The sequence below is a fragment of the Heloderma suspectum genome, chromosome 1 (assembly GCF_057233095.1).
Source record: "Heloderma suspectum isolate Gila_16-S chromosome 1, 16-S_ref, whole genome shotgun sequence".
NCBI lineage: Eukaryota > Metazoa > Chordata > Lepidosauria > Squamata > Helodermatidae > Heloderma > Heloderma suspectum.
In genome coordinates this window covers 107,159,434-107,182,414 of record NC_139458.1, presented here as the reverse complement: position 1 = coordinate 107,182,414, position 22,981 = coordinate 107,159,434, and the positions used below count along the sequence as shown (strand labels likewise).

The 22,981-nt window shown below is 41.0% G+C and overlaps 2 protein-coding genes across 6 annotated transcripts in view; one reads left to right on the top strand and one right to left on the bottom strand.

The window, feature by feature from the left end:
• IMMP1L (inner mitochondrial membrane peptidase subunit 1) overlaps positions 1-18,722 on the top strand; it is a 57,743-nt gene extending 39,021 nt beyond the window's left edge. For 3 of the 4 annotated variants that reach the window (XM_084853093.1, XM_084853100.1, XM_084853118.1), the window contains 2 exons: positions 16,056-16,166; positions 17,659-18,720. In XM_084853093.1, coding sequence (XP_084709219.1) covers positions 16,056-16,166; positions 17,659-17,727 — 180 coding nt within the window. In that variant the 3' untranslated portion in view covers positions 17,728-18,720. Of the gene's footprint in view, positions 1-16,055; positions 16,167-17,658 lie in introns of all 4 variants that reach the window. The other variant, XM_084853108.1, reaches the window with a different exon arrangement.
• Positions 17,946-22,981, bottom strand: part of DNAJC24 (DnaJ heat shock protein family (Hsp40) member C24) — a 71,800-nt gene continuing 66,764 nt past the window's right edge. For both annotated transcript variants that reach the window (XM_084853143.1, XM_084853132.1), the window contains exons 4-5: positions 20,074-20,142; positions 17,946-18,517 (exon numbers count right to left, since the gene is read on the bottom strand). In XM_084853143.1, the coding sequence (XP_084709269.1) occupies positions 18,393-18,517; positions 20,074-20,142 (194 nt within the window). In that variant the 3' untranslated portion in view covers positions 17,946-18,392. The remainder of the gene's footprint in view (positions 18,518-20,073; positions 20,143-22,981) is intronic.

Genomic DNA, 22,981 nt, shown 5'->3' with positions numbered 1-22,981 from the left:
TCCTCTCTGTAAGATTCCCAGCATAGTTATTTCTTCTATTCCTTATTGATCTGATGTATTTTTTACTGATAGACATTTAGGGATGCCCCAAGTCATGCTCAGTTTCCCAACATGAGAGTAGAGTCACCGTATCATAATATGGAAGAAAATGTGCATTCTTGACAGTTTGGTTTTTGTTCTAACAGAGTCCTGGGTTTCTGGGCTTGATCTTGTTAGATTCTGTAGCTGTCAATTAATGTAGTTCTAATCTAAAGCCCACATGTGAAGAAAACACTGTAGGTTATCCTGCCACTGTCACTAGATGCGACAGAACAGCATGTTGGTTATCCCAGCTATGTTTCTTTTTTAAAAATTAAACATTCAGGCGTGGGTCTATAGAACTCATTACCACAGCTTTTAATAAAGTTCTCAATTAGACCTCACCACTAGGGAATGCTGCCTCAGCAATAAAACCTTTTAACTTCTTCTAATAGAATAAACCTTCTCTACCGAGAAGAAACTCAATAGCCTGCTTCCTATAGCTTGGTGTGGGATTGACTAGAGACAATCTTTCAAAATGGACAAGAAAATAAGATGTTCATTAACACAAATTATTTAAGTGATTTTTCAAATAATGGTCTGAGATTGCTTAGAGGCTCTTAAATTAAATATTGTTGGTTACCATTCTTATGCTGCTGAGTCTTTCCCAGCTAAATACAATATTGATAGCTCTTCCTTTAGATGAGATTTCCCTAAGCTCCACCCACAAGCAGGAACAGGTTTAGGAATTTCCCTAAACATCCTTACAAACAGGAACAGATGCTGTATACCAGTCTTCCTCTGCTTCTAGTTCTTCCTGCTTCTTCTGGCTCCTAGGATGATTTAGACATTCCAGGAACTACTTGCTGAAGTTTCCTCTGGTCAGCCTTCCCCAACCTGGTGCCCTCCAGACGTTTTGGACTACAATCCCTAGCATTCCTGACATGGCTATGCTGTCTGAGGCTGATGGAAGTTGAAGTCCAAAATATCTGGAGGGCACCAGGTTGGGGAAGGCTATCCTAAAGTAACATAAATTATATGAAAGGGCCTCTGTTTCTTTAAAAATGCTCCACTGAACATCTTAGGTCCAGTTCAGATGTAATGGCAAACCATGGTTTCACACTATGTGGTCAAAAGCTGTGAGCCTAGGGCTTGTGCACTCCCCTCTTCTCCTCTTTTATGCACCAGAGGAGGAAATTAAAAGCACTGCTTCTCATTTTAAAGAAGCCACAGTTTTCCTGTAATGTCCAGACTTGGGGAACTGTTTGTTATCTGTTCAACTTGTGGTTTCAGGTCTGAAACCTGAAACACAATATGATCCTAGCTTGTTCCCATTAACCATCATTTAAATGAACCTCAGTTCCCTGTATTCAGATGTTATGAGAAAATATTGGTTTGCTTAAAATCAGAAGTGAAAGCTTCCAAATTTACTGTAGTGGGATACCATGGTTTCAGCTAGGCCTTAATGAATAACTCATTTTATGTATATTATTTTTTCAGAGGCTGTGGGAGGTGAGGTGGGGAGGAGGTGGAAGGGGAATGAACAGTAAGAGCAGCCCTGTAGCCAGCCTTCTTTGTTAGGCAGCCACATTTCTAGGTGGGGCATTTTGCAGGGGAGGCACATAGCACCAGCCAATTTCTCCCTGCCCCCCCCCCCACTCACTGGTCAGGGCCAGGCCAGGGCAGGAAAGGGAAAGGCACTGACCTTCCCCCTCACTCCTCCTCCATGCAGAGAGCGTGTTAACTCACCTAATGGGCAGTGGAGGCTCGGGGCTCCGATGTCAGTGTGGTGATGAATCTGCTCCGGGTTTCAGTCGGAACTCCACAGGAGCTATCCAAGGTGCTTCACCAGCCTCCACTGGTGATGGGCTATGTAAAAGTCAAGTTAACAGAAAGTTTAGTATGAACACCAGGAATGAAATGACTGGAATATTTTTTGTTTCATAAGAAAAAAGGATACAGTGAAGAAGGGGACACCAAAAGGTGTAAAAGAAACAAAATATTTTATCCTGAAACTAAGAAGCTGAAAACTAGTGTGGAGCTTCTTTTCTAAAAAATTTAGTTTAAAAACAAGCTGTCATTCTTTAAATTGAGGCTGTCATTGTCTGTCATGTCACAAATTAAAAATACAATTTCCCCAAAAAAACCTAGGGGTGGGGGTGGGCGAAGCACGGCTCTAATGGGGTAGGGAGTTGTGCACCTATTTGCCCCACCCTGGCTAACAGGGCTGAGTAAGAGGCCAGGGAGCTGGAGTAGGAAGGTGATGAGATTCACTCAGTATTTCATCTGCCTGATCTTAGTTTCGGTTTTTGTGTTTGCATGCATCTGAATTTATTGTAACCTTCTCACAGCTTGTGGAACTGGATGGGCCAAAGATCCCATTTGGTACATTATATATTTGTGTCAAGCTTATGTTCTATTCCAGCATTACAAATGGAGGCCTTTTTTCATTTATATGGTAACAATATTTATATTTAAAAGGGCTTCAATATTGGAGATACTTAGTTTTTTAATACATGAATCTCTTTCTGTGGAATCTTTTTTAAACATTTAGACTGAATACATTTTCCTGCTTTCATAATCTGCTTTATCTTGCTTGATCCCTGGACTAAATCAGAATAATGCCATGTTTGACATGACACTTCTTTGTTGTGAAGATAATCATGTACAGCCTTATGACACATAGGAGTATTTCTTTTAGTCTCATATTCATTACAGGATTAAAGAGGATAAGATGTGCAGTGTTAATTTGGCAGGGTTAACACTGATGTACCCATTTAAGTTTCTAAAATTCATAATGTATGCAGGCTTAACACCAATATTGGGATAATGCTTTTCCTATTAAATTTACTGACAAAATACAGTGATTCCAGTGAATTCTGTTTTAAAAGACCATGTGCTGCCATTATTTGTTTGCTGATTCTGATGCAACAAATTGAGGAAAGACAAATGGAAACTGAAGCTTCTTTCTGAAAATGCAGTGTTCTGAGTACCTCTATCTAACTGTCTCTTGGAAGTATGGCTTTCATAATGCTGGGTCAACTAGCCTTAAAACAGTCAAGTAGCCAAGAATCCAAACAAAGGTTTCCTTCCATTCCTCAGAGTCAAGCTATTGGCCCCTTTCTTCTGCCCCATCCTGAGTCCACCCAAAATCATTGCCCTTTGTGCTCCCAGTTGGGAGTCTAGAACTGCCCTTGAGTTTGGGCATTCAGCATGCTGTTTTGATCATAAGACCCAGCATGGGCAGACCCTCTGATGTGGAGCTGCAAGATCCACCTGGGATTTGCTTTGATCAGAATCCATTCCTCATGAATCTTCCTAGCACTCTCCTCTGCTCTGGTGCCTAACCCGTGTTTTCAGGCCCAGAATTCCTCTCTCTTTGCTTACACTACCTCACTGCTTTGAATTTGCAGATAGATTTGTTGCCTTGTATACCCAGATTCAGATTCATCCTGGGCTTATCCATGGCCCTTTTCCCTGCTCCTCCTCTTTTGCATCTATGAGGGATTTGAAAGCTTTCTCTTCTGATTTTAAACAAGCCAGTGTTTTAGCATAACTCAGGGAATTGAGGTTCATTTAAGCTATGGTTAATGAGAACAAAATTCAGTGTAGTGGGAAACCAGGGTTTCTTACTGTTTTTAAACTGGATCTTAACAAATAACTCATTTTATATCTTTGAGTTTTTAGAGGATGTGGGGAGGAAATTACATCAAATAGTAAGAGCTGAGTGAGACGGTGATGCGATGGGTTTTAACACTCTGCATTTCATCTGCCTGATCTTAGTTTTGGTTTTTATTGTAGTGTCGTCAGAGCTTGTGGACTTAGATGGGCAAAAATCCTATTGGTACATTATACATTGGTAGAAAGCTATCATTTTGCCTTACTGAACATTATGTGGGACAGATGTGCAGTTCTGTTACTTTTGGCTATGGCTGTGCATCAGCCCTAGCATGTAACTTCTGGTCTTTCTCTGTATTCCGAACCAGTGAACGTTTGGGAAAGTGATGGGTAAGGTACGGGAATCAGTTAGTTGGGAGTATTTGGGAGATCTGAATCTAGGATGTTTACATTTTGTTAGCTTTCTTTCTCTTTGTTATTGTTTAAAAAGCAATAAAATGACAAAGCAGTGAGCTTAATGGATCTCTGTTCTCTTACCTGTATCCTGGCACAGGATCCAGATGCAGATACAGGCTCTACACAGATAAGGCTTGTCATGTGTACACAATACAGGGAACAGGAACCTGGAAACCAGCAAATAGCAGTGCTCACCTGACATATCTTTTGGTGGATGCAGTTTGTGGCCCTCCTCCAGCACAAAGCATGGAGACAGTGACCAGGTCTGGACAACCTGCCTTGGCTCTTTGTGGGTTATTTAGCCCACAATGAGCCGTGGCGCCCACAGGTGCGATATTGCATGCTGTGTGAGCCTGGTGAACATGGGTTATGTGAGAGCTAAACAACCCTCGCATAACCCTCAGTTATCCTACCCTGAATTTTTTTTTAATCACTGTAGCAGTAGTATAGCTTGAATCCGTCCTTACTGATTTTCATACTTGTGCCTGAGACTTACTCCTGAGTTTTGGTCCAAAAGGCCCTGCTTCTTTCCACTTCTTGACACCCTTCCAACAGAAATATAATGGTTCAGTTTCCAAAATATATTGTTACAGAAGTTAAACAAGTGCCCTTTTTCTTATATCTTTTTAGCTATCTATAGGATCAAGTGCAAGAGAGGGTTAGTATATATTGGTGGAGAGAGATGTTTTGTTTTATAGATTTATATACTGCTTACCGTATTTTAAAATATCTCTAATCTCTAAATATCTCTATGTTACAGCATAGATCAAAATACAAGAACAATTATTGGCATGATTTAATCTGGTAATTATTTGTAACAACATTTTGAAACAAAATGTAGTTATAAGTTGTTCACTTTAGTAGAACTGATGTAGAAAATGTCTTGGGAGCAAAATTGGGAATACTTTTGTCATGTCATTAGGTGCCTTGATCACAACTCAGGTTTAGAATGATATATGAACTCATTAATATTGTGCTTTTGTATCTGCATGTGATTTAATAATGTGTGCATTACATTTTATTTACCATATGTCCAGCTGGTGCAGTTACTATTTACAAACTGAAACGGCAAGCAGGAAAATGGTAATAAAGCAGTTTATATATCATAAGGCACTGATATGCTAATCCCTTGTGTCACTTGAACAGAAGAAGGGTCTAGTAATGTCACTTAATACAGATAGGGCCTGTAAATAAGGAACCTGCTTTTTGCAAGTCATCGTGATAAAAAGCTGAGATACAACTACATTTCTCAGCAACACTCTACTGAAATCAATTACCGCACACTGCTAATGCCCTGACTAGAGCTGATGTGGAGAAAAATGTTTACTTTGTGCTAAAGTGGAAGAGATGGCATGCCCCCTTCATCCTGTGGCAGTCTCTAAAGCTAACACAGCTTGAAGAGTTAGTGTCGTGTCTGCAAATCTGAGAATAGGTCTTATTCAGCAATTTGTTACATACGTACTTCTAGCCTTTAATATCATATACAGGTAGATATCCTTTTGTTTTATAGGATTTCCTCTGGAATCTCTATATTTAGGGGTGTGTGAAGATTCCATTTTGCAAAATAGTTACCATTTTGGAGTGGAGACAACTGTGGGTGTTGGTTGTCTGTAAAGAATGGGCCACAAATAATGTCTGACTGCTCCCAGCCCCAATTATTTTGTTTAAAACAAGTCTAAATCATTTTTACTATTTACTGTTTTAAATTAGTTACAGTGGTAGGTAAATGCCTAAAAACTTGCATCTGAGGCACAGTTTAAAAAGCTTCAGAGACGGTGAAGGTTCTTGTGCTTATGCTAGGGGTGGGGAACCTCCAGCCCAAGGGGTCTCCACATCTGGCCTGCGGGCCTCTCGTCCCAGGCCTTGCCCACTCTCTTCCGTCTGGCCCCTCCACAGCCATTTCTCTTTTGCTCAACTGTTTCCTGCTGTTCATCTTACTGATCATCAGGAAGAGTGGGCTGACTGCAGACCCTTACCACTGATGAAGGAAGGGATCGATCTCCTCCTCTGTGACCAGCTTGCTGCATTTCCATGCTGTGTGCTGAGAAAGGGAAGCCGCTTTCTCAGCATGAAACCCAAGTGGGAGAAGAGAGCAAACTGTTCCTCCAGGGACACCTTGCTGCCTTTTCATGCAGCAGGGAAGCCCTTTCTCAGTGCTCAGCATGAATGCCAAGCAGTGAATGGCTAGAGGAGAAACATGTAGGCTAACCAACAGAGACGCGTAGGAACAAGGCAGTGGAGCCTTCTCAGTCTGCCTGCTGCTCCCTGCATTCCTACCTACTTCGGTTAGAGTTCCCAGCTTAAACCCTGGCCTGACTGACTTTGCCTCCACCTTGATATTCCTGTGGATCTGCCCCATTGTTCCACCCTGACTCTAGTTCCAGTGCTGTCAGGACTTGCACCATAAAGTTCATTATACACACAGTTCCTCAGAGAAAGAGCCAATAGGCTTGAAGCGTGTTGGATTTGTTTTGTGATTTTAAAAATCCTTTTTCTGTATATCGTTTTGTGTCCTAGATTGATTTTGGGAGCTTCCCTGTTCCCCCACCCTGCCTTTCTGAATTCTTTCCCACCATAAAATAAGTTCATTAACATAAAAAGCTGTGTATTCAAAGCATAAATTCACTACCTACTGCAGAATGCAATAACTGGCTTGGATCCAGACTAATGTAGTTGCATTTTGTTTCCATTTAAATCAGTGAGATTTAAGTTAAGTCATATTTGAAATCAGTGGGAAATAAGTGCAACTAACTTAGTCTGGATCCAAACCTATGATTCTTTTAATGCAAATACCCTGACCCATTATGGAAAAACATAAATATTACTTATGTAGTTAAAGTTACATGGTGGTTGTTTTTTAAGCTACTTAATGACCTGGTTTGCATGTCACAACAAGTCACCATAGGTTAATTAACTATTGAGGCCGCTGTGATGCTCGCCGGCCACCATTTTGAATATGCAAGCCCCAGCTGAAGGGTACCGTGGCTTGTCATGTTGTTTGATCCTCATACAACTCCTGCACAACGTGCTAAGCCAGGGCAACTACTGGCCGGGGCTTGCATATTCAAAATGGCACCCATCATGTGACGCCATGGCCCTGCAGGTTAATTAACCCCCTGTGGGTTGTTGTGACGTGCGGACAGGCCCTGTGATTGCTCTGAAAGGTGGCCTTAAAATAAAAATACGTCCTGGGTCAATTTAAGAGTTAAGTAAAATATATCTGCATCCATGCAATCTGAAACATGCAGTAAAAGCTGTTGCTTTTTTTAGTACTTACACTTTAGTTTATATATAGTTAATTAGGTGCAATTTAACTAATCAAATATATACATTTCATTAGTACCTAGTAAATTTGTTACTTGATATTGCAGGTTCTTTTATCATATTTCACTTTAATCAAGAAAGGCAACACCTGTGGTTTATTCACAAAAGCTTCTTTTGTCAGTTGAATACCCTCAGGCAATGAAGCAATTACATTTGTAGCTTGTACCAGTGCAGGAGGCACTTCAACCTCACTAGGAATAGATGAGAACTCTTTTGACTTCACTCTTTTGTCCAGCGGCATGACAAGTTCCTATCACAGTTCAAGAAAGAACCCTTCGAAATGAAAGGTAACAGAGGACCAAAGAAAGATTCTTTTTAAACTCAGCACTCCGATATCCTTGGAGGAGACTGGAATACCTGTGACATTTGGGATGTTAAGATGTGTTGGCCACCCTTTGAGGAACAAGGAGTGGCAAACTATTTTGAAATAAATAAAAATAGAGAGACAGAATACTTGGTTTTCATATTTAAATGTCATAGGGAAAACAGCAGTTGCTCTCCTTGTGGGGCTTTATAATTATATGTAGGCCTTGAATAAATTTATAATTTATGTCTAGTTTTTCCACATATAGATCCAAGCAGTATAAAGCAAAGTCAAAATACAAAACACTTAAGATATCAAATAAAAACAAAACAATAAGCTTTTACAAAACATTGTAGCAGTTGCTGCCCTGCTAGGTGAATTTTAGTAAGTCCTTTTTCAGGCCTCACATGGCAAGAAGAGACACCCAGCTAAGGTACATGTCTCCTTAGCGTTGGGAAGCCCTACAGTACATTGCTGCACAACATGACTCCTCCATGTACGAACATTGCTTCTCTTTTCTCAGACAGCTGATGCTGCCAGTGGAAGGATGGGCTCATGACCCAGACCTTTGGATGTTACTCGAGCAGCAGAGGACAAGAGTGAGGTACAGCAGTTTCCACCACTCTAAAGGTAATAGGCAGTATCCGATGCAGCACTACCGCTAACGTAAATTATGTGACTCTAGCATAAACGAGCCCTAGCACAATGCCAATACCGCTTATAGAGATGATGGCTTTTCCCAGAAAACCATCATACCAGCAAGCGCTAGAGGTTGTTTACGTCAAGCCACATAATTTTTGTTGGTGCTAGTGTCGCGTTGGATACTGCCAAATGTGAGAAGGCGCCTACAGAACTGCCAATGGCTTTAAAGACCTGGTGCACCCATAACATAATTCTCATCTATCGCTACTTAGGTCAAAGTGTTGCCTACCTGGTGGTAATCTGGAGGTTGTGAGGTCACACACCTATACACATGGGGCATGCTGTCACATCAGCTCTCCTCTGACTCAGGCATACAAGCTGTTAAACTGTTTTTCAAATCTCCTCTCTTCTCTGCCCCAACCTGGGGGTATAAAAAGTAGTGTACTTGCACAAGCCAGCCTTGCTAGAGAGAACAAAGGAGAAAGGTTGGGTGTGTCTCCACAGATCAAGGGATTGTGGTCTGTGCCTCAAATATTAAATGTTTGTGGCAGAAACTGATCTTATGTGACCTGAGCCTTCATTGACCCTTTAGTAGAAGAAACCCAGTGCATTCTTAGGAGAAAAGAGATCTAGAAATTCTCAACGTGGATAGTGATAATAATGACTGATTACGTTACGTGGATTTCTGCGCTAGTGATAAGGGAGACGTTAATAGCTGGAGCTTCAGGTTCTGTGCGGAACATTGCTAATTAATAATTACTTTTGTCATAAAGTGGCAAGAAGTTGATCTGCCGCTTGCTGTTAGTGCAAAATGAAGCAGTGAGATCCCTGTCAAGGATGTACATTGCTTCACTTTCTGTGCTAGTTTTCAATTGGCATGCTATTTGAATTTCAGGCCCTGCTGTTAACATTTCAGGGGTTTTTTTGGTCACCTCTGCTATAACAATCCTGTTGATTCCCCTCCCTGTTCTCCAGTAATCATTATCCTCAGTGGTCGTAGCCAGAGTAGCATAACCACTGAAAGTTTACAAGCATAGAATTTCCATAGCGTGTGTGTGTTTCTTTGAAAGTACTATAGCCACTATAAACGAACACTTTGCTAAAATAAGGCACTGTGCTTAGCAGGCTTAAATTCTGAGTTTCCATAGAATTATGGCGATCTTTTTCAGACTGTTCTCATTTGGGTCAACAGAATTTCTTGTTGTATAAAACTCTTTATAGTATTAAAAACGTCTTCAAGCATTTTTTTTAAATGAGACCACTTAGCACCCTAAACCAATGTAGTTATGATTTTGCCAACTGTCTAAGCTGAAAGCACGATCCTATACATGTCTACTCAGGAATAAGCCCCTTTGACTTCAATGGGACTTACTCCCAAGTAAGCAGGTATATGATTATAGCCTTAGACTTTAGGATCATGCTGTTAGCTCAGGTTGGGATGAAAAGAAGAGGCACCTTTTAACCAATCCAAGAGTTTTGGAAAGTATTTGCTAAGGCAATTTTAACAGAAGAGTTTGGAAGAATTCTTAAATTGAATTTATAAATGCCACTGTGTACTTTATGTTTTAGTTTGCAAATTGTGATATCGAACTGGCAAAAACATTATTTAAAAGATTATATTGATGGGATGGTGAGAAAGTGCCTATGTACAGCTAATTTATGTACTATTGCAGCCCCCACATCTACTGTTGTGGTTGTTCAGTCATGTCATATTGCTAATTCGGATGCAGTTCTGCTCTTGTTATGTGTTTCAGGTGGGAAGGATTTAACACACTCCCTCTCAGATTGCAACCTCAATGTGGGAGCTGGGAGTAAGGCGGGGGTGATCAGAGAATCAAAAAGTAGGAAAGGAGACCACTTCCAAATGAGGCACTTGATTGTAGTCACCTTAATTGCCTTTGGTGTGGGGATAATCCTTTCAAATGTCAGTGCTTTTTTCTTTGCTTTTTTACCATTTTATTTAACTCTTGCAGGGCCAGAAGCTGAATCAGTAAGGTCATGTTTACTCTTTATCTATATGCATTAAAGATCTCAGTTTCAATTATTGCAACATTCTAAAGAAGAAAAGAAAAATAGATTATACATAAACTGCAATAAAAGCAGACTAAATATCCATATATAGGTCCATTTGCAAGTGGCGCCTGATACCAGTCTTTTGAATGTTGTGAGCGTTGTTAGGTCTTCAATCCATTGCATTATAGGAGGTGAGAATTTATCCTTCCAGTGTTGTAGTATCAGTCTTTTGGCGGTCAAAAGGGTGTGAAACATCCATTTATGCTGACCATGTGTTAAATTCAAGAAGCAGGTAAATTATTTAGAAAAACATGTACATCAGTAAATATTAAAGAGATTTCCAATACAAAGTTTATCTGTATGATAACTTTCTCCCAAAAGGAGGAAACTATTGGGCATTCCCAAAATATATGATTAAAACAAGCATTAGCTGTATTACACCTCCAACAATTAGCCGAGTTAGACAAATCTTTATTAAAGAGATGTTGTGACATGCAATATACCCAAAACAAGAGTTTTTACTGAATAAGACGTAACCAAAGATCCACAGACACATCAGATACAGATGCCAAAGCAGCAATCCATTGACTAGGCAAAATAGAACAATCCAGTTCCCTGTTCCATTCCTGCTTAAGAACCTGTGTATCATATTTATTCACTGATAATAAGTATTTATAAATATGAATCATGGGTCGATGTACCTGATCAGCATCAATAAGTATTTCCAATGAGAAAGGGGACTCCGAAGCTGTGAAAGCAGCAGGACTGTATCTAGATTCTAACCAATGTTGCAATGGCAATTGCAAGTATTGCCATTCAGTATAGCAGGCAAATCAAATTTATCTTACAGAGCCAAATATGGCAAAAAGTCGTCATCAGCACCCAATAATTGATCCAAAGTAAAAATCATCTTATCTTTCCAGGTCTGCCACAAAAACATTTTCTTTTCAATTCTTAAATAGGGATTTCCTCATAGAGTCAATTTGGCATGGGAAAATGGATCAAACTGTAATTGGCATAAAATTATACACCACACCTCTCTAACTGCCAAAATTGTGGGAGGAATCCTGCCCACCTTCATATGCCAAAATCCTAATGCTATCCATTTGGAGAGAGGCTCCAGACAGGAAGATTCCAAAACTGACCAAGGTGGAAAAAAAATCTTAGTGGAAAGACCTAAATTTAGTACAGGTCAGCAGATAAGCCCGATGATACATAGCAAGATCTGGAAAGCCAAACCCACCTTGTTTAATTGGGAGTTGCATCCTTTTCAAAGATATTCTTGGTGGAGAGGGCCCCCCCCCCCCCAATTTGCGAGACGCAGCATTCAGCTTTTGGAAATATTTGCCAGGTATAAGTAAAGGAATCCCATGTATGACATAAACAATTCAAGGTATGGTATTCTTCTTAAGTGCATTAACCTTACCTACAGACTCAACTTCAAAGATACCCATCTATATCTTGTGAAATAGGATCCAGCAGCATGGCCCCTTTGCCCCTTCGATATGAACACAATTAACACATGAGGGGGCCTATGGTTGAAATGGGAATCAGTACAGTCTAAAGCTCAGATTTAAGGCCAAATTAGATGGCCTTAAATCCATGATTGGAATTGATTGCTTGCTTGCTTGATTTAAAAATAACAGCTGTGTCCCCCCATCCACCCAATCTAGATCAGGGCTGTAGCATGGGGAAAGGGTATTAATTCCTCCTCCCACACCATTTCTCCCCTGAAAATCACTACTCTGAAGTTTTTATTTTATTTATTTATTTCATTTCTATACCGCCCAATAGCTGAAGCTTTCTGGGCGGTTCACAAAAACTAAAACCAAACAACACACAATAAAACAATTTAAAATATATAGAACATTAAAACCACAATATAACAATACAACCACAATAAAACCTAGCAGCAGTACAGGAGTTTAAAATACAGATTTAAAACAGCAAAGATAAAAATTTAGAAAGCTAAAATGCCTGGGAAAATAAAAAGGTCTTCACCTGGCGCCGAAAGGAGTACAATGTAGGCGCCAGGCGAACCTCACTAGGGAGCTCATTCCAGAGCCGGGGTGCCACAGCAGAAAAAGCCCTCCTCCTAGTAGCCACCTGCCTCACTTCCTTTGGCAGGGGCTCACGGAGAAGGGCCACTGATGATGATCTTAAGGTCCAGGCAGGCACATATGGGAGGAGGCGATCCTTCAGGTAACCTGGCCCCAAGCCGTTAAGGGCTTTGAATGTTAACACCAGCACTTTGAATCGGGCCCGGAAATGGACTGGCAGCCAGTGCAGCTGGAAAAGTACTGGCGTAATATGAGCTTGCAGGCCAGTCCCTGTTAACAATCTTGCTGCCCTATTTTGGACCAGCTGAAGTTTCCAGACCGTTTTCAAAGGCAGCCCCACGTATAACGCATTGCAGTAATCCAGACGAGAAGTTATCAGAGCATGGATAACTGTAGCTAGGCTATCTCTGTCCAGATAAGGGCGTAGTTGGTATACCAGCCTAAGCTGATAAAAAGTGCTCCGTGCCACTGAGTTCACCTGTGCCTCAAGTGACAGTTCTGGATCCAAGAGCACCCCCAAACTACGAACCTGATCCTTTAGGGGGAGTGCAACCCCCTCCAGAACAGGTTGAATATCACCTAGCCGGGCAGACGAACCACCCACTAACAGTACCTCCGTCTTGTCTGGATTGAGTTTCAGTTTATTAGCCCTCATCCAGTCCATTACCGTGCCCAGGCACTGGTTCAGAACAGCCACTGCCTCACCTGGTTTTGATGAGAAAGAGAGGTAGAGCTGGGTGTCATCCGCATATTGATGGCACCTCAGCCCACACCTCCGGATAACCTCCCCCAGCGGTTTCATGTAGATGTTAAACAGCATGGGGGATAGAATAGAGCCCTGTGGAACCCCATGGCACAATTGCCATGGCACAGAGCAATAATCCCCCAGCACCACCTTCTGGAATCGGCCATCCAAGTAGGAGCGGAACCACTGTAGTGCAGTGCCTCCAACTCCCAACCCAGACAACCTATCCAGAAGGATACCATGGTCGATGGTATCGAAAGCCACTGAGAGGTCCAGGAGAATCAACAGGGTCGCACTCCCCCTGTCCCTGTCCCGGCAGAGGTCATCCCACAGGGCGACCAAGGCAGTTTCCGTTCCAAAACCAGGCCTGAAGCCCGATTGAAATGGATCTAGATAATCCGTTTCATTCAAGAGTGCCTGGAGCTGTTCTACAACCACCCGCTCAAGCACCTTGCCCAGGAAGGGGATGTTGGCCACTGGCCTATAATTGTTAACATCCTCTGGGTCCAGGTTAGGCTTTTTCAGGAGTGGTCTAATTACTGCCTCTTTTAAAGCAGCAGGCACCACTCCCTCTCTCAAGGAGGAATTTACAACCTCCTGGACCCTAGGTGCCCCTCTTGAAAAAACATAATGCTAGGTGCCCCTCTTGCTAGGTGCCCCTCTTGAAAAAACATAATGTAGCATCGGCTGTACCCATCCCATGTTTTTCTAGTCAGGCTTAGGGAGTGGACAATTTTCAGAAGAAGTATACTGCAGTGGAAAGGGTTAAGTCCTCCACTACCACACACCACATTCCCAGTCTAGACTGAGTCCCCCACCCCACAGCTTGTATTTTTAAAAGAAAATCTGAATGCATCAAAATGCTTTTGTATTGATTCAAAAATATCTGCATCATATATAATCATTTGTCATACCTGAACTTGCAGCAGACAAGCTCCCAAATTTTAGGGCAAAGGCTTGTGGGATCTAAAAGAATATGTGTTTGTTTTCCTTTGGTGCAGCAACGTAGAGCAATTACTGCTAGCCAAATACTTTGATGAGAGGTTAGCTTTGCTCAGTAAGTTGCAATGGAGTGGTAACTTCCTTTGGAACAAAAAGTAATATCTTGTGCCCACCTAATAATATTTTCTATCTTTAACTCAGTTTTAGCTGAATTTTCATTCTACTTCTGCATTTTTCTTACATAACTGACTTTGTGTTCTCTTTTAAATCATGTGGATTATATATGTATTTTTGCCCTTGGATTGTTCAGATACTCTGACCTGCTGATGGGCCTTATTACCACTTGGTACTGCAACTGCTTGAACATAATATTCCTGAGTAAGGAACAGTGAGACCTGAAGACCTGCAGAGTTAAACATTTTAAGAAGTGATATACAGACTTTGGGCCTCTTTGGCATCCAGGATCTGTCACAGGTCAGGATAGACCCTATTCAAATAAACTCAGGATTTCCTGGTTCACTCATTACCTTCTCCCTCTGGTGGGTAGAATTCACAAGCCGGATAACTCCTGATCTTACCCCAAGTAGAGTTCTGGGGGCCAAATAATATTTGAACAGCCCCTTTGTCAGTTCCAGGTACTTCAGTGTTGGAATTAGTCTCTCTTCTGTCCGGATATAAATGTGATAAGACTAGTGGTTGCTATTCCTGGATTAAGCACCAATGTGAAATTTCATAAGCCTTTTGTCTTTTTAAAAACCTTTAAAGGTGCAATCCTATGCATGTTTAGACAGAAAAAAGTCTTACAACTCCCAACATTCCCCAGCCAGTATGCTGCCTGGAGAATGCTGGCAGTTGTAGGACTAGTTCAGTCTAAACATGCATAAGATTGCAACCTAACTCACCTGAAGACTAGATCTAGGTGGAAGGAATATGTTGGCTGTGACAGTTACATATATTTACAGTACAACCTTATACATGCTTACACAAATAACTGTGTTCAATGGGGCTTACTCACTAGAAAGTATACTTAGGACTGCGGGCTTTCTCGTTTTTCTTCCCTGTTGTTTAATTTGAAGAGGTCATTCTGAAACTGTAAAATATTGTGAGGTTGTGGTTGTTTGTAACAATTTCAAAAGCCTTATATTTTGTGTATTTTGGGCTTTCTTGTATGTGCTAGACAAATGTGTACAACTCCAACATTGTTTTTAGTTACTACTGCAGTTGTGTTACTGTGTCTCAGATATCATAATGCTAGTTTAGGGCTGGACCTATGGCATGTAATATCGTTCAAGCACAGTCCATATAGACAGTAAAAGGTTTTTGTCATGTGATAAGGTCACCATCATTAATTTTCAAATTATAAGGAGAGACGTGCCCGTTTGTGATGGTCATTATTGCAATATTATGTGTTGTGGATCCTGCCTGCACATAGAATGAACTGTGATCTTAATTAGAACTTTGACAAGCCCTCTCTGATAAAATGATGAGATTATTCGTAATTGATGTCACAATCAATTACCATTTAGTTCATCACAAGCCTACTAACAGGTCTAGCCTTAGTGCTGGCCCCAGGATGTTGATGAGTGTGTGGCTGCCCTGTTCATGCTGTTACTGCGACAGCAGGGCAGATTTTCAGTCAACATCCTAATGACCTCTTTTGAAGTCTATTAAATTAATGACCCTGTCACATTGGCCTAACCTCTTACATCCTCATTTGGAGGATTTTTTTGTGTTGCAAACTAGTGTTTTTAGAGCATGTGAAAGAACAGATACTTGGATTTTCCCCACTCTCATATCTATCTCTGATTTAGGAAAGTGTAAAATTATTCATTCATTGCATGTGCATGCTGAAGGATTAAATTAGATTGTATTAGTGGGAAATAGTTTATTTTCTTTCAACTACGTATTCGTTCTTTAATTTGATGTTTCTTAGGTACCTAAAGGACATGTTTGGTTAGAAGGTGATAATCTCAGGAATTCTACAGATTCCAGGTGTTACGGTCCTGTTCCATATGGATTGATAAGAGGACGCATTTGCTTTAAGGTATACTCTGCAATCTAAAATGTGTTAATTTAACAGTTTTTATAAGTCTTGGGGCCCTAAACTACCACGATGAGACATTTTCATTATCTAGTGAAGCACAGGGACTGGGGTGTTAAAATGTTACAGGAGAACATGATCTCCTCAAGTGACTACTATATTTAAAGATATATAAAGCATTAGCTGAGTATAACCCCCCCCCCCATATATAAGAACAGTACAAATAGGAAAATCTCATTTACCTTTGATTGTGACCTTTTTTCATGGGAGGTGTACAGAAAACATAGTATTACATAGAAGACACATTTGTGTTCCCCAGTCACTTATTAATACACACCGGATATCTGAAAAATATTCCATTTTGCCCAAGATATCAGCTTGGATCCAACAAACCATGCACACAGTGGGGTGTTCCCACTTCCCCTCATGCTGCATCTCCATCTGAAAAGGATCAGAGTTAGCTGGATCAACTTTCCAGGATACTGTGATGTGGCTCATCCTGTGCGTGAGTGGAATACCTTCCACTTCCACAACAGACACTTAAATAGCATCACTCCCAATATAAAGCACCGATGTAGGGCTTTTCTTTGCAGAAGCTACACTATTTTTTTCTCAGCATGGTTTGTTCTTCTATATAAGGGGTAGGAAATGTGTGGCTCTCCGTATGTTGTTGGACTGCAACTCCCATCTGTCCTAGCCAGAATAGCCAATGGTGAGGAATGAAGAGAGTCATAGTCTAACAACATATGGAGGACCACATGTTCCCCATCCCTGTTCTATATATTTAATCATTCTATTTTAAATGCTTTCCATCAATTTATCCAGATGTTAGGGTAACAGGCTTTTACTTATGCTGGATCCCCTTTTAAAAATTGGTTTAATGTCTTCTTCACATCCTTCCATATGGAGGTAGACTTTAGTGATGTTATGCTTTTGTTAGAAAATCAGCAAGTTTGCATTTGAACTCTTTAACAACTCCTGGGTGTATGCCAACGAGATCGGGTTACTTGTTCAATTAGAATTTATCACTGTTAGCTGTCAAATTGCATTTCTTGTTTCCTCTAGTTCACTTAGTTCTTGTCATACCCACACCTCAACTAATTGATGTAGGGAGAGTATCTGGCTTCCAGAGGAATGTCAGTGACTTCAGCACACCACCTGGAACACAGGCCAATCACCTCTGGTATTAGCTTCAGTAATGAAGAGTATCCAAGATCAGTTCCTTTGACTAGGAGTGCTGAGAGATAAAAGTTTTAATCCATTGCATATATTATACAAATCCTTTGCCTCTGGTACTACATGAGCATCTTTAATTGGGGAAAACACTCTCCCATACCACAAGGGTTTTAAGTTGATCAAAGCTATGGTTATATGTAATTGTAAGGTCCTGCTTACAGCATTTCCAGTTTCTCACTTCAACTGAAATGGGGATCAGATAGGAGAAATAGGAAAATATTATCTGTGTTCTATAACTTAATTTATTTTATTTTTACAGCTATGGCCTCTGACTGATTTTGGATTTCTACGTGCAAGCCCCAACAGTCACAGGATTTGTAATGACTAAATAATACTCAGTCATCTATTTTCAGTTCTTCATTAGCCTTTAAAAAATTCATTGATATGTATTTTATATACAATAAATAACATTGTGTGATTGAGATAATTTACATTCATTAGCAGTCTTCTGCATCATGCCTTCATTTATAACCTTTTACAGAGAACACAAAAATCATTATGGTCATTGGTTAGCCACATATCAAGTTTATTTTTTTCACTCAGAACCACTGAGTGAAAAGTGCTGATACTAACTACATATATTGGAACTAGTAGCAGTTCTGAATGCAAGCATTACATAATTTTACATGGGACTATTCTTAATAATCTGGCATATGGAGAAAAGGTGATCAGATTTTCTTAAGGAGATAAATACCATTTCACATATGTAGCATTTTCCATCAGGAAATAAGTACAATCTGGGTGACCAGCCAGATGGGTGATTAAGAAATTTAATTAATTAATAAATAAAATAATACATTAGGACATGGACAGCTCAAACTAAAAGGCACATTTACAGCATCATTTGCATGGATTTTCAGAAGAGCTCATATGGACTTATAACAATTTTTTGTCCTAACCTTGTTCTTAACACTCATTGTGCATTTTTCTACCAGTCTATTGACTGCCCAACTCTTGCATCTCCTGTACGCTTGAATCAAGAAAATTGTTGGGTCATCGAAGAATCTCTATAAGTAGAGAACAAGTGTCACAGCATACTAGTGAAACATCGTCAACTTCATATTTGGAGACTGTGTATGTTCCACCACATCGGCATGTGAGAGAATAACAGTTATCATCTGTTGAAACAAAATGCAGTAACTTCAATGATTTATCCTGTACCTTTGAAATGCTTCCTAAAAGCTGCTTAAATAGAGGATATGTGAGCTGCTATCTCAGCACCTATCATCAATGTGGAAGGGTAAACCATTTGCAGAACTAACTGATCAATACTACAATATGAAATGTGGTTTTAAGAAAATTAAACCATGAGACAAATTTCAGAAGAAAATTAAATTTTATTTCTACAATAGAAGCAAGGTAAACTATTTTTAGACTAGTACTTCAACACTGCAGTATCTATATTGTGCCTTCTAACGCTGAGAAGCACAGAAAAAAAATCAATATGGATAATGTTCCGCATTTAATATGCAGCATATTCCACATGTGAAAGTCAGTCAGTCTGCCTTCTCCCATCAAACTGCCTTGCTAGCACAGATAGAAAACTCACAGAAAAGGGAGGTTTATAAGCTAGATGTGAGAAATCCTCACAAATTGCTTTCTCACTGGAGCTACACAGGAAAAAACCATAGTAAAACATTTGTATATGTAGGCTTCAATGCACTTGTGACTTATCCCTTACATCAATGCCTTTCTTCTTGCATCTGTTTGCATGATTACAACTCGCAGCACTCACTGACAAGCAACTTCTGTATATTTCATACTATTAACCAAAAGATTGCCTAGCAACCAGCATCTCAACCCACATCAGACAAATATCATGCTATGGATCATTAGAAAAGGGACTGGGGGAAAAACCCAGCATTGTAATACATTTATGTCAGTGTGTGGCACAGGTGTAAATACTCTGAACGGTGCAGACAGGCCATCTCAGAAAGGGTGTCGTGGAACTGAAAAAGTGCAGAAAAAGTACAATCAAAATGCTCAAGGGTCATTTGGGACTTTTTAAGATTTAAAAAGAGACAACAAAGGGGGGATAGGGCAGGACAGTGATTTATAAAACTATTAATGGTGTGGCTAGAGAGAAAGGTTTCTCTCACAAACACCAGACCAGGGGTGGGCAGAAGATAGATCTCCATATGTTTTGGACTTCAACTCCTAGAAGCCTCTGCCAGCATGGTCAATGGTCAAGAATGCTGGGAGCTGAAGTCCAAAACATCTGGAAATCTATTTTCTGCCCACCCCTGCTCTAGAGGTACCCAATAAAATTGATTGCCAAGAGATTCAAAACAGAAAATAAAGTACTTCTTCACACAATACAAAATTTAACTTATGGAATTTGCTGTCCAAGATGTGGTGACAGGCACTGATGCCTTTGAAGTGGAGTTAGATAAAGTTATGGATGATATTGCTAATTGTCACTGATAGACCTTACAGATAAATGGAAGCTTCTGCTTCAGAGGCAGTATAACTCTGAATACCAGTATCTGAGCTGCAAACAGCAGGGGAAGGCTATTGTCTTCACACCCTGCTTCCGGGTTTCCCAAAAGCATCTGGCTGGCCACTCTTAGAAACAGGCTACTGGACTAGATAGATCCTTGGTGTTCCAGTAGAATTTTTCTTATGCGTATATTAACACAGTTTACACATAAGTCAATTTCACTAAATATCTTACTGTGATTCCAGGCCATATCTTCAAGTGAAACCTGAGCGTCCGCTGGCCATCCTTGTGTTAATTCATCTTCTATGAGAAAACAGGAGCAGACATTCAGTTTCAATAGTTTGATGCGAGTCTGAGGCTTCAAGTTCATAGTGCCATATAATCTATGTGTCACACTGTTAGAAATAGAACTGATAAAGCAGGCAGAAAGCTCTAGAGTTGACCTATCCCATTTCCTGCACTAATTAAAATGTAAGCAAGAAAGGAGAGGCAGCCTCAAGCTAGTGCTTGGTAGAAAAAGGTTATCTGGCAGAGTAAAAATTAAGAGTGTCAATTTTTTCTAATAAATAAGTTGCATCTTTTGTTTGGTAATTTAAGCAGTGAGTATTAATGCTTTCTTAAGTAATGGAGTAAGGCCTGATCCCCTTTCAATTTAACTTATTTCTCCCACGCATGCCCATGTCTTTGATCCTCTATAGTAAGTCTCAAATTTCACAAGGAGACATCTAGGCAACATGATTATCTACACTACTATTATTACTATTATCAATACTTTTATAGTGCTTCTCATTTGCATGAAGCCCAACGCAGTTTACAAAAGACTACCATACAATAAATAGTACTATATTAGAGACTAATTCAAAGGAAGATTAAGGGAAGAGGAAAGCCAAAGAAATACATTTTCAATAAATCCCTAAAACACACCAGCATTGAGGCCTGGCATACCACAGAGGGAAGATTATTTCATAGGGTGGGCACCAGCACAGAGAAGGCCTATCTCCCTATCGCCACCAAACAGAAATCCGTAGGCTGTGGCATAGACAATAGGACCTCCCTGAAGATTATAGTGGCCTGGGAGGTTGGCATAGGGTGAGATGTTCCTTGAGGTAACCCGGTCCTGAGTTGTATAGGGCTTTATATACCAATAACAACAGCTTAAACCTAGCTCAGTAACATACTGATAGCCAGTGTAGACCCCTTAGTGCGGGCATAACGTGTGCACAGTAAGGCACACTAAGATAGCCACTGCATTCTGCACAAGCTGCAGCTTCCAAACCAGTCCTAAGGGCAGCCCCACTGGAGTGCATTACAATAATCCGATCTCGAGGTTACTGATGAATGGATCACAGTGGTTTTGTTACCCCTGTCCAGGAAGGAGCACAGCTGGTGTACCATCTTAAGCTGACAGTGCTCATTGGAAGGACAGATACTGAAGCTGAAGCTCAAATATTTTGGCCACCTAATGCAAAGAGAAAACTCTCTGGAAAAGACCCTGATGCTGGGAAAGACTGAAGGCAAAAGGAGAAGGGGACGGCAGAGGATGAGATGGCTAGATAGCATCAGCGATGCAATGAATATGAACTTGAGCACGCTCCGGGAGAGAGCGCAGGACAGGAAGGCCTGGCGTGCTATGGTCCATGGGGTCACGAAGAGTCGGACACGCCTGAACAACTGAACAACAACAACAACAAGGCATTCCTAGCCAGAGAGGTCACTTGGGCCTCCAATGACAGCAGTGGATCCAGGAGCACACTGAAACTAAGAACCTGTTCCTTCAGGGGAATGCAACCCCATCCAGAGCTGGTAATTCTTGGACTTGGAACTACTCATTCACAGTTTCTCCATCTTACTGGGATTCAGCTTCAGCTTATTGTCCCTCATTCAGCTCACCATTGCATTCAAGCACCAATCTAGGTCATACACAGCCTCTGTTGATTCAGATGTAATGGAAAAATAGAGCTGGGTGTTTCAGCATACTGATGGCACCAAATCCCCTAATGAATGTGCCCTGTGGCTTCTTATGGATACTTAAATAGTACTGGAGACAAGATGGTACCTTGAGGTACCCCACAGCAAGACTGCAAGGGGGGCATGCAATCCCCCAATGCTATTCTCTGGAACCTGCCCTGTAGACAGAAGTGGTACCACCATAAAACAATGTCCCCAACTCCCAATCCCTAATTCACAGGGTAGATCCAGGAGGATACCATGATTAATGGTATCAAAAGCCACTTAGAGATCAAGTAAGAGTAACAGAGTTGCACTCCTTCCTTCCCTCTCCCAATAAAGGTCTTTCATCAGGATGTCAGAGGCCAATTCCATCCCATAACTGGGTTGGATCACAGACTGTTATGGGTCTAATCAGTATCCTCCAGGAACATCTGTAGTTCAGTTGTTGTCACCTTCTCAAGCACCATGCCCCAAAAGGGTGCTCACCACCAGGCAATAGTTATTATAAACCTCCAGGAAGGCATTTTTCAGGAGTGGTCATGTCACTGTCTCCTTAAGGGCAGCAGGGGACTTATGCAATGATGCGTTCACCACTTCACCACCCAGTCAAACACCCTCAGCTTCCTCAAATCAGCCATGATGGAAAAGGGTGAAGAAGACATGGGGGGGCCAAACTGCTACATGTTTGTCCACATCCTACACTGACAGCAGCCCCAATTGGTCTTTTGGGTCCAAATGCAGTTACAGGACCTCATCACCTGCTCCAGGGGGAAGAGGTTTTCTGATGAAGATGGTATCTCTATGGATCACAGTGACTCTGCACATGCGTGCGTACGCGCACGCGCGCACACACAGCCTTGTTGACGTATCAGTTATATAGGGTCAGCACCACCCAGATTGCCCACCCAGGTCTTAGTAATACATGCCAGGTTAGCTTTCTCATCTTTGATTCCATCATGGATAATACTGACATTATTATGGACCACCCTGGCATTAGACAACAGCAGCACAATAGCTGAACAACTAGATATGTGGACGTTAGAGGGGGTATTCAAAGGGAGGATGGCCTCCAACCATCTATAGCCACTTTTCCTCTGATCAACCCTCTCATCATGTCACATCTCCCTCTTCCCATAACTACTGTCATCAGGACGACCTCCACATGCCACAGTTTCAGCAAACTCATCCCTAA